This window comes from Gastrolobium bilobum, unplaced genomic scaffold (assembly GCF_033153095.1).
Source record: "Gastrolobium bilobum isolate Gb01-03AN ecotype WA unplaced genomic scaffold, APGP_CSIRO_Gbil_v1 utg2926, whole genome shotgun sequence".
Classification (NCBI taxonomy): domain Eukaryota; kingdom Viridiplantae; phylum Streptophyta; class Magnoliopsida; order Fabales; family Fabaceae; genus Gastrolobium; species Gastrolobium bilobum.
In genome coordinates this window covers 569496-581774 of record NW_026898807.1, presented here as the reverse complement: position 1 = coordinate 581774, position 12279 = coordinate 569496, and the positions used below count along the sequence as shown (strand labels likewise).

The following is a 12279-nucleotide window of genomic DNA, read 5'->3' as shown; positions in this document are numbered from 1 at the left end:
GTTCTTCTACCACTGCACAATGCAATGCACACAGTGTTGAGCATTTATTTATTTTTTCTTTTTTTTCTTTTGTGGGTATTTTTTTGTTGACAAGCAATTATAGAAAAAAAAAAAAAAAAAAGTACAAGAAGAAGAAGGGCATGTTCTGTTCAGGGGGTTGTTGTGTATATAATATACAGAAATTCAAAGAAAATGGAAAGCTGAGAACTGTGGTTATGCATAGAATTTATTTAGATGATTTTGTTAAGGTAGCTCCAGCTCCAGCTCCTCCTTAATTTTTTCAGAATTGGGATCTAACTATTCTTATCAGTTTAGCTCTCTTGTCTCACTTCTTTCTTTTTCTTTTAAGCATTTACCAATCCCACTCCTCCCAGATTTGCAATCATTTATTAATATAATATTGAATGGTAGGTTTTACTGATATAAGGACAGAGACAGAATTTGCTTCCGGTTTTAGCATTTTTGGTGCTTTTGATTTGGATGGATGGTTGAGGGATTATATTTCACCGGATTTCTACGACCTATTACTTTATATTTGAGTCGATATTCATCTCTTGGATCTCTTCTATTCCAAGTATAAATAGGGGCGTACCTAATTTGCTACATTCTTTTGTATTTTAATGATATCAGAATTTCAACAAATTTGTTTTTGTACTCACCCCACCTGTCATAGACCAATAGATAACCTCAAGGATAGAGTTCAAGGACTTGAGGGTTATGGGTCATCCAAATTTATGTGACTACTCACTCATATCTCTGGAACTGGAAGGACCAAGCTAAGGTCTCATTTTTATGCTTCACTTACTGTTAATAAAGGTACTTCTCGTAGTGACAGGGATGTTCTATTTTACTTTTATGCTTTCATTTCATTTAAGCATCAGAGTTTGTTTTGCAGGTATTTCACCCGCTATGAACCAACGTACGAGCACTTAGAAAACTTCCTTAATGTCATTTAAGTTTTCAATTCATTTCATATGAAGACAATAAAAATGAAAAACCAAAAAACTTTTTATTCGAGTAGGCGCCTGCTTCTACGTGATTTGATCCAAAAAACAGATCTACTCCCCTGAAATTTCATCGTGAATATCTTCAATCTAAGCTATGCAGGCCATGTGATACATATTTAAATGATTTAAATCTACAAAAAATCTCATATAAATGATATTTGTCACTTGATGATTCTCCCTTGATAAATGACAATGCTTGGTTGTACTATTTGTCACTTGATGATTCTCCCTTCACAAATGACAATGCTTGTTTTGGACTTGGATGCTATAATAAAAACAATTTCTGACGAAAAAATTGTCAAAAATAAGAAATTCCTCAAAATAATGGGTGAAAAATTCACTTACGCTTTTCACTTTTCAGCCTTTTTTCGGAGCAAATTATCCATCGAAAGAAAGAAAAAGATGATTATGGATGAGTTTCAATTCCTTTTTCCTCTATCTAATTGCTTGCTGTTTTTTATATAATATCATTCTCCCAGTTATCCTTTTTTAAATAATGAATCTTGCCACTCGTAACTTAAAAAATTTCGTCAATTTTTTTGAAACTTCTTTTTTTTTTATCTAATTCTTTATAAACCATCTCCTATCAAACAAATTACACCAAATTTTAAGTTTCATTCCATGATACTACTACACATGGAATAAACGCTACACCTTTTTCAAAATTTTCTTTCGGGGTACTCTTGACCATTATTATTAGATTCAGACGGGTAAGTGATTCGCTGAGGTACACTTGAAAAAGGGTATTCTAATATATTATAGAATTGTAAATAATCTGTACAAAGGGTTCTCTATTTATAGAGAATATTTGACCTAAAATTAACCTAATGGGCTTGGCCCAATACAACAAATAAATGACTAAATAATAACTAAATAATTATTATTTACAACACTCCCCCTCAAGCTGAGGAATAGATATTTATCATTCCCAGCTTGCTAGTAAGTTCTTGAAATCTGTCTGAAGGAAGCCCCTTTGTTAATAGATCAGCTAATTGATGCCCAGTGGGAATGTATGGAGTGGTAATCAACCCGCTATCAAGTTTCTCTTTGATGAAATGGCGGTCAACCTCAATATGTTTAGTCCGATCATGTTGGACTGGATTATGAGCTATACAAATAGCGGACTTATTATCACATAGCAGCTTCATAGGTCCCTCACATTTTATTTTGAGATCATCAAGTACAATTTTCAGCCACAGTAACTCACAAATGCCTTGAGCCATAGCTCGAAATTCAGCTTCTGCACTTGATCTGGCAACCACATCTTGTTTCTTACTTCTCCATGTCACCAAGTTACCGCAAAGAAATATGCAATAACCAGTGGTAGAACGACGGTCAGTCACGGATCCAGCATAATCAGCATCTGTGTAGACTTCTAAAGATAGATTGCCATCACGTCGGAATAACAATCCTTTACCAGGAGTACCTTTAAGATACTGAAGAATTCTCTCTACTGCCTGCATGTGTTTTTCTTTTGGATCGTGCATAAACTGACTGACAACACTAACAGCATAAGCTAGGTCTGGTCTAGCATGGGCCAGATATATCAATTTCCCAACTAGCCGTTGATATTGTCCTTTATCAACTGGAGGATTCTCTTTTTCATAGCCCATCTTGTGATTCTGCTCAATAGGAGTATTAGAGGGTTTACACCCGAGCTTTCCTGCTTCTTTGAGAAGATCGAGAACATATTTCCTCTGGCTGATAAAAATTCCTTTGCTTGAATGAGCTACTTCTATCCCTAGGAAATATCTCAGTTTCCCAAGGTCTTTGATTTCAAACTCAGAGGCAAGCCGTGTTTGCAGAATCTGTCTCTCCACAAAATCATCACCTGTGATAATAATATCATCAACATATACAAGGAGCACAGTAAGCTTCCCATTTTGGGAGTGCTTGAAGAAAAGAGTGTGATCTCCTTGGCTCTGTCTGTATCCTAAGGTCATCATAACCTTAGTAAATCTTCCAAACCAAGCACGAGGTGACTGCTTCAATCCATACAAGGCCTTTTTTAATCTACAAACTTTATTTTCCCCCTTCACAGAATCAAAACCAGGCGGGATTTCCATGTAGACTTCTTCTTCTAACTCACCATTGAGGAAAGCATTTTTCACATCAAATTGATTTATATCCCAATTGTAATGGGCAACAAGGGATAACAAGATTCTCACTGTATTCATCTTTGCAACTGGAGCAAAGGTTTCTTCATAATCAATGCCATAGGTTTGAGTGTAACCTTTGGCCACTAATCGAGCCTTATATCTCTCAAGAGTGCCATCAGAATTATATTTCAGGGCATAAACTCATCTGCACCCTACTGCTTTCTTTCCGTTGGGTCTATCAATAACCTCCCATATTTTATTTTTCTCCAAAGCATTCATCTCTTCTTGCATGGCTTGAGCCCAATTCCTATCTTTCAAGGCTTCATGTACTGATTTTGGGATTGCAATAGAATCTAGTGCTGAAACAAAGCTTTTGTGCTGCACAGAAAGATTAGCAGAGGAAACAAAGTGGGAGATAAGGTATTGAGTACAAGAGGGACAAGAGGAACAAGTTTTCTTGCAAGATCTTTTTCCTTTTCTAAGAGCAATAGGTAAGTCATCAGAAGTAGAAGCAATGGGTAAGTCATTAGAGATATCAGAAGAAATAGACAAATCATGAGAGGAAATAATATTAGAATCAGAAACAGGAGATTCAGGAGACTCAGAAGAAATAGGAGATTCAGGACTTACCAGTGGTTCAGACGATTGATGTAATGTCCCACATCGGTTGGAGATGGGAACAAAGCATGCCTTATAAGGGTGTCGATACCTCTTCTAGTGTGAGGCCTTTTGTGGGGTGTCCCAAGAAACAAAACCGTGAGCTCGACGGTGCTTGTGCGCGGGGCAAAGCGGACAATATCATGCTACAGGGTTTGGGGCTGTTACATTTGGTATCAGAGCCTGGCCCTGGACCGGTGTGTACAGCGGGGACGCTGTATTCCCAGTGGGGGAGGATGTAATGTCCCACATCGGTTGGAGAGGGGAACGAAGCATGCCTTATAAGGGTGTGGATACCTTTTCTAGTGTGAGGCCTTTTGTGGGGTGTCCCAAGAAACAAAACCGTGAGCTCGACGGTGCTTGTGCGCGGGGCAAAACGGACAATATCATGCTACAGGGTTTGGGGCTGTTACAATTGAGGTTGCTGGTGAGACAGTATGGGTTGTATCTCAGGTGTATTTGAAGGTTCTGACACACCAGGAGCAGACACACTAGGAAGAGAGAAGATTGATCCAGACTCAAAGAAGGAAGGGGACGAGTCTTCTGAAGAACTATTCTCCCCCTGACGATGAGGACCCAGGAAATAAGATTCAGATTCTTGAAAGGTGACATCCATAGAAACAAAAAATTTCCGACTTGGTGGATGATAACACTTGTACCCTTTTTTATAAGTGTTATAACCAAGGAAGACACACTTAATAGCCCTAGGATCCAACTTACTCCGATGTTGTTATGAACATGGACAAAGGCAACACATCCAAACACTCTTGGTGGAAGGCTCTGCAATATGGGAACAGAAGGAAAGAAGGAAGTCATGGAATGAATAGGACTGATATTGTTAAGGACCCGTAAAGGTAAACGGTTGATCAAAAAAGTTGCAGCTAATACTGCTTCTCCCCGATAAGAACTAGGAACAGATGTCTGAAAAAGTAGTGCTCTAGCAACTTCAAGAAGGTGACGATTTTTCCTTTCAGCAACCCCGTTTTGTTGAGGGGTATCAACACATGTGAGCTCATGAATCATACCTCTGTCTGAAATGAATTGTGACAGGCGTTGATTGACGTACTCAGTACCATTATCAGATCTGAGTCTTTTAATACCCTTACTAAACTGAGTCTCAACCATGTGATGAAACCGAATAAATATCTCTGGTACTTCAGACTTGTCTTTCATCAAGTATATCCATGTTATCCGAGTACAATCGTCAATAAAAGAAACAAACCACCTTGCACCTGAAACACTGTGCACTTTAGAAGGGCCCCAAACATCGGAATGGATAAGAGAAAAAGGTTCCCTGCTTTTAATAGTGCTAGAAGGAAATGACACTCGATGGTGTTTTGCAAATTCACAAACATCACAATGAAAGGTCTCAACCGACTTATTGAGAAACAGAGAGGGGAACATAGACTTCAAAAGACTAAATGGTGGATGCCCGAGACGCTTGTGATGGAGCCAAATCATAGACTCTGCAGTAGAAGGATGACGTGTCATTAATAACTTATTTTTGCTAGCATGGTCTGGAAGGAGATGATACAACCCATCCTGTTCATTAGTAACTCCAATTGTCTTCTTCGTGGTAAGATCCTGAATAAGACAATGAGAAGGAAAAAATGTGATAGAACAATTCAAATCAGTTGTAAGTTTTTGAGTGGAGATAAGATTAGTAGAAAGCTGAGGAACATAAAGAACATTTTTAAGAAACAAGGAAGGTTGAATTTGAATGTTACCAGAACTAATAACTGATTTATGGGATCCATCAGCTACGGATATAGTATGACTACCAACAGTAGGATGATAAGAACAAAACAGCTCAGTACGAGAAGCCATATGATCAGTTGCACCAGAATCCAAAATCCATGAGGTTTTAAAATCAGTGCAAGAAGCAAGAAGAGATATAGAACGTGTGCTCTTACCAGATAAGATCGAAGAACTATCATGCTCGGCCATTCTTTAACAAAAAAGTTAACAACCAGCGATAAAATCAACCAAACAGAATATCAAAAGACCTCTGATCAGAAAAATAATTACAGATCTAGACAGAAGACAAGAAGACGAGAAGAATGGTGGTGGTCCGGTCCAAAAACACGGCCGCACGCGCCTCCACGAGCCGGAGAAAGGAGCTGCGCGTGGGATTCACTCGCCGGGAAAGGGGCGGCGCGTGAGAGCGCGTGGATGGGCTTCGCCGGCTGAGATTTTTCTGGTGTGGTCGTCCGGTGAGCGCGCACCTGTCTGTGGGTGGTTGCGGTTGAAAATTCGCTGGAAAGTGGTCCAAACGGTGAAGACAGATCTGATTGGAGGCGGTCAGAGGTGTTTCGGTCGTTTGTGGCGGAGGAACAGTGCGTAGAATGATAGATCGGAGGAAAAATAAGGTCAACAATGGTCCCCTTGGTCCAAAAGGTCCCCGGAAAAATTTTCCGGTGGCGGCTGATGGCGGCAAGAGGCAAAGAAATTAGGGTTTTGTTAAAAAAGAAGATAATATGTGCGGAAGCAAAGCCCTCAGATCGAGAGCTCTGATACCAACTTGAAAAAGGGTATTCTAATATATTATAGAATTGTAAATAATCTGTACAAAGGGTTCTCTATTTATAGAGAATATTTGACCTAATTTTAACCTAATGGGCTTGGCCCAATACAACAAATAAATGACTAAATAATAACTAAATAATTATTATTTACAACAGGTACTAAATCAACGAGTATAATTAATGGGAAAAGTGTTTGTCATTTTAAAATGGTAGAAAATTATGTCATTCTAAGAGAGATACAGACACAGAAAATTTGAATTTTAAATTAAAAAAAGGAAAAAATATCTATCCTTTTAGATCCTAACCGTTGATTTCCGTCCATCAACGGTTATAATCTATTGAGCCAAATTTATTATTAATTAATTAATAATTTTAATCCAATAAATTATAACCGTTGATGGACGAAAATCAATGGTTAGGATCTAAAAAGATATAAAATTATATCCTTTAAAAGGATAGATGTTATTCCCTTAAAAAAAATCACACACTTTCTCTCTCCCATGATTTTCATTTTTCTGTGTCTATCTCTCTCTTAAAATGACATAACTTATGTCATTTAAAATGACAAACACCAAACCCATAATTAATACGGAACTGATCCAACTACATATTTGTACAAATAAAAATAGGATTTTACTATTTTTTGTCAAAGAAGACAACATTCTTTTCATGCATACTAAAAAATGATGTGGGATCCATTTAACTTTTTTTTCTCTTTCTTGTTTTGGTGGGTCCCATTGCTGGTTTGTGAATGTAGCTGAAGAGAAAAATTTTCCTATAAAAGGAGACTAATAAATCCCATATAAATATACATATAAATAGGATATTTGGTTTTGTTTAATTGAACTAAACATCTTCCAGGATTGGCAAAAACTTGGGGGCAATTCACCAAAAAAAACTCATGGTCCTATTAGAAACTTAAGTCAAGACAGCCATAATGGGGAATAACGGGGGAATTTCAGAAACTTGTCGTTATTTTCCGCATTAAAATCACATACGAAGAGCAAACCCTATGGTTACTACTGTCCAGAGGGGCATTTCATGCACCACTGGGCTAACAGCCCAAATGGTTAGTCCATATTAGGATTTGGGACAAGACATTTACACCACATCGCACACAAAAAAGAAAAAAGGAGTAAAGGACCAATATGTAAGCAACAATGAGATTATTGTACAAATAGAAGGCAAAGTATCGGAATGAACAATACGCTTGTCTCACATCCGAACTTTAACCAAAACTTGTACATGAAAAGCAACCAAATAATTAATGTGGCTATTGTATTTTACCAAAATCCTGCACATGAATGATTGTTTTGACATCAATGAGAACTTGAACGAAATGTAACCAAACAATTGGAGCAGCAGACCAACATAAAGCATGATTAAAAAAATCACTTCTAGTAGCCAGAAGGTGGATGTCCCGGTGGGGGATAGGCCGTTGGGGGGTAACCAGTAGCTGGATACCCATAAGGTTGAGGGGCAGGTGGATAACCATAGTTCTGTCCATATGCTGGCTGTGGTGCGTACCCAACTGAAGGAGGGATTTGTTGATCAATGCGTGACATCTGCTGAACTGGGGGAATTGCCATAGGTTGGGGTCCAAACATGCCATCACGCTTGTCCATTTCAATCTTGTGCTGAGTCTGCAAATAAAATTCATTTTCCATTTATGATGTAATTGTAAAGCTTATAACATAATGATTAACCATTTGTGAGTAATAAGTAACAAATTTACCTGCATGCAAGCACAAACCCTGCAAATAAAAAGAAACATAAAATTAGTAATAATAAATTCCACTATAAACTGTACAATTGAAGAGAGAAAAGAGGAAGCCTTACGTGCAGTACACAAAGTCAGCTAAACAAGATAGCAATTGAGAAGCCTCTTGAATTTCACTACTTCCCACAATTAATGCAACAATAGAAAATATGCATGCAAGTTGTTGAAGGCAAAACATGAAACCCTAAAACATAAGAATTGCAAGATAAGTTAACAGAATATCATAAGAAAATTTATTTGTATGTATCTGCTGGAGAGAGAGAGATAGAGAGAGAGAGAGTACGATAATGCAATTATCACATTGCGTTGTTTGAATATTAAATTCATCTTGCAACAAAAATCGAGTTGAGGCCACTGAATTTCCAAAGCATAGGAAAACCTGAAACAAATAATGAGAATACATGTAATATGACACAGAAAAGTTCCTTGTAAAATACATGTAAAGTGACACAAAACCAACTTAAGAGGAATCTTGCATGTTCTTTATTTAAATGATAAGTAGAAACTTCGAAATAACAGCTAAAATGCTCTTTTTCTATTTTTTTCCCGATTCTTCAACAAGTTTAAACACATTTAAACCAATCAACCTTTTATTTTAATTCTTTTCTCAATGTATTTTCTTCTTTCAACAATGCGGTAACTAAACAACCTAAAATTAAAGGTAAGAAGAGAAGTTAAAGATAAATGAATTTTGGCTTATTAAATGAAATATACTAATTATAGGATAAGTCTATGGAGTTCTGTGTGGGTTGTGTGTCAGTAATCATCATAGAATTTATAATAGAAAAGAGGATGAAATTATGACTTGATGGAAATCAATAAAAAAATTTAAGAGAAACTAATTGGCATAATTAAACAAGGGTTTTAGTATGTCAAATTTTCAACTGTATAAGGGAAAAACTTCAGCTGTAAATTTAATGATCTATTAGCACCTGTATGATCTATTAGGGCAAGGCAATGTTGATTCACCAATCAATTTTTTTACCAGAAAAAATTCCATAAAGCCTATACTATAGTACCTAGCCTGTGATATTTATCGTTACCTACTTCAGCAAAACTCAGAGAGTCTGAGTGAGTTTGGCATCTAAATATGAGCTAGAGTTCTTGTACATGAAATCCAAATAATTTAAAGGAGGATAGGATGATTTCCAAGAAATTTAGGAGGGTGGATGATTTCCAAGCAATTTCTTCATGATGAAACAAATGCCAAATCAGAGGATAGGAATGCTGAAAGTTCAGAGCTAGGTTTAAACCAGCAATACAGGAAGCATCAGAATTCTTGATGCCATGCTGTAGACTTGGGATAATACCATGCCAAGGTTAAGGCATCACAACCCAAACGCCCAAAGCCCATTCATAGAGAGGTACACTCAGACATTCGTTTTATAGAGGAAGCAACACATGTAAGAATTGCTATACCTCCGTGCAAAGGCAGAATTCAGGACATTTACTTTCTCCACATCGACCACTGCAGGGCATGTAACCAGCACAGCATGTGTATCTGAAACAAACAAGACAAAACCATATCACCCCAGCAGACAATATAATTCATTTTGGAAGCTTGGGAGAACATAAACAGTATCAATTACCTTGACATGTCATTGTAAAGAGCTCTTTTGCGGAGCAGATATGACACACATGGCGCACTGTAATGAGACAATATAAAATTAGCTTACTACAATGGAAAACAAATGAAATAATTACATTTATGTTTTCAATACAGGTCCATTAAAATTGCGATCAAACTAAAAAGGCATTGGAGATACAGAGCACCAAATTGTAAGGTCACTGAATTGATAAGCACACAAATGAGATAAAATACTGAGATGGTTGATACAAGCAGATCATACTGAAACTTTGCAAGAGAAAGCAACCACAACTTGGAAATGGAAACTACTGTATGAGAACTTCAATTTCACTGAGTGGAATGGAAATTTCTCTAACCCACTTCACCTGTAAATTATTTGTGAATCAAGGATTGCTCATTTCACGTGTTACACAGAACCTACATTAACTACTCTCTAGTCAAGCCTAAAGTTGCATCAACTGGCAAGGCATCAATGACTAAGGGAGCATTTTTTTTTTCTCATTCATAATCACTGCATTCACGAGATTATTTCTATGCTCGATATATTTATAGAAGACATATCATGATTCAATCCAACTGGAATAATTCAATAAGAAGCCCACTTGACTTAATTATGCAAAGTAACATATCCTCCCCCCAACCCTTTGCCTCCCTTATAATTTATAAAGAATAAGACATCCTTAAGGATTTTTTTGTGGGGGTGAGGTGGGGGTGGGAGTGAATACATCCTTATCAACTACCTAGTAGCAGAGACAGACACAGAGCACCTAAAAAGAACATAACAATACAGTTTCCATATGAGATAGATTGAATTCCAATATTAAAACTGCCCAAAACGGTCGCTTACAGTGACACTAAAGCACAATTATTCATTTTTTGGGCCAGATTCCCCTCTCAGGTATTAATTTCCTAAAATTTGTTGGAACTCAAACCTAATTCGTTACCTCAAAATATCAAATACAATAACCAACCACATATAATTTGAAGAGAGTACGGAAATTGGATAATCAGGATATGTCAATGCAAGTAAACGTTGGTCCAAGCTCGAAAAATCGCAGCAGAAAGGTGGAGAAGACTTACCACCACAAAGCAAAACAGCAATCTGCACATGATTCAAATTTTGGACGCAATGTCAGTCACCTATATATATATAGAGAGAGAGAGAGAGAGAGAAAAAAAAAACAAAGTGTATGTGTGTGAGTGTGAGTGTGTCGTTTTAACTTACAAGGAGTGTCAGCCTGAATGGTTCTCAAGAGATCGGAGTGCCAGAGATTCCGGTAATTCTGGCGGAGCTGCATCTTCTCGAGGTTCTGCTGCGCGGCCATGTCCACTTCTTCAGGAATTAGGAGCAGATCGAAACCCTAACAACAATGACGACGACGACGACGACTACACGATCAAATCGAAGAAGGATAAATGGAAAGACGAGTGACAAGAAGTCACGACGTTAAAGACCAAGACGACTTTTGAACTTTATTGTTTTTACTACTTAATCCCAGTTGACAAAAGTCCCACAGCTCATCCCAAGGGTGTTTTTGGAATTTAGTAAGAAAAGGAAAGGAAATGGTTCAAGAAGATTAGAAGAGAAGGAAAAGGAAGCAAAGTAAAAATAATTCATTGTTATTACGTCATGTTGTAGGAAGATAATTTCGAAAAAAAAAAAAAATTCTTCTATTAAATACATATGTTATGTAGTAGGAAAATATTTAGGTTATATTATAAATGCAATTAATGTCAACTCTAGTATTTTTTTTTTCTTTTTATTTTACAAGTGATGGAATTCGATTATATCTATAACGTAATTTAAACATTTCCTTAGAATATAACATATGTATTTTCCATAAACTAATTCATAGCTGAATAAGTCTATGAAAATTTTCAAGGTTGTGTCACAGAGTGGTTTCGTAACTGCTCAAAAACTTTGTTGGCTTCAAATGGTCAGCAAACGTAAGGTTTTCATAACTGAGTCAAATAAATCTGATTTGAAAATTTAAAAATCAATTAATTTTATTTTTATTTAACTTTTTTTCTTTTATGAATTTCAGTTAGCATGGTTGAGCCTATTAGTTGTTTTTGAAAATATCTTTTTTATAAAAGCTAAATTATACCAAAAAACTATTCAGGTACTTATTTTTATTGGATTGTAACAAAAAATTAAAAAAATAGTTGTTTTGATTTTCATGTTTTTAAATTGATGAAGAACACTGTATTTGACTTTTATATTTATTTTACGTTGGAGATAAACAATATAATAAAGAATTAAAATTTAAGTATTTAAAAAAAAAAAACGCTTCAATTGACATTTATAAGCAAGGTTTTTGGGAAAAAAATTATAACATCATGAATTCATGATATAATTGAAATAAGAATGTTAGTAAAATAGTTTTTTAACATTTTTTATTATTATTAGTAGAGAGAGAAAGAGACGAGTTTGGAATTGTCTTGTTGCTCCACCCCGATCCTATAAAAGAGCCCCGGTATGTGTAGCTTGAGAGAAAACAACACCTCCTCACCACACAAATTTAAAGAATTTTGTTCTTATTATTTTTCGTTGAAGCAACAAGTAGTTTTCTTCAACTATAGTGGATTCCGGGGGGTTAATTGTATCTTGAACTCTGTTTCA

At 36.3% G+C, this 12279-nt stretch overlaps 1 protein-coding gene across 1 annotated transcript; it reads right to left on the bottom strand.

Annotated features, from left to right (window-relative positions):
• Nucleotides 1-7388: 7388 nt before the first annotated feature.
• On the bottom strand, nt 7389-11068 carry LOC133284303 (uncharacterized). Its single transcript, XM_061481301.1, has 8 exons — nt 10882-11068; nt 10737-10758; nt 9658-9714; nt 9488-9569; nt 8352-8447; nt 8128-8252; nt 8024-8042; nt 7389-7931 (listed from the first exon to the last, which is right to left on the bottom strand). The coding sequence occupies exons 1-8, from the start codon at nt 10979-10981 to the stop codon at nt 7686-7688; spliced, it is 747 nt and encodes a 248-aa protein (XP_061337285.1). The 5' UTR covers nt 10982-11068; the 3' UTR covers nt 7389-7685.
• Nucleotides 11069-12279: the final 1211 nt, after the last annotated feature.

Excerpts from the sequence above, each read along its gene's own strand:
- LOC133284303 (XM_061481301.1), bottom strand. The coding sequence starts at position 10,981 with ATGGCCGCGCAGCAGAACCTCGAGAAGATGCAGCTCCGCCAGAATTAC. Across the intron at positions 10,759-10,881 it reads CATTCAGGCTGACACTCCTT|ATTGCTGTTTTGCTTTGTGG; the intron begins GTAAGTTAAAAC and ends AATCATGTGCAG. Across the intron at positions 9,570-9,657 it reads CTTTACAATGACATGTCAAG|ATACACATGCTGTGCTGGTT; the intron begins GTAATTGATACT and ends TGTTTGTTTCAG.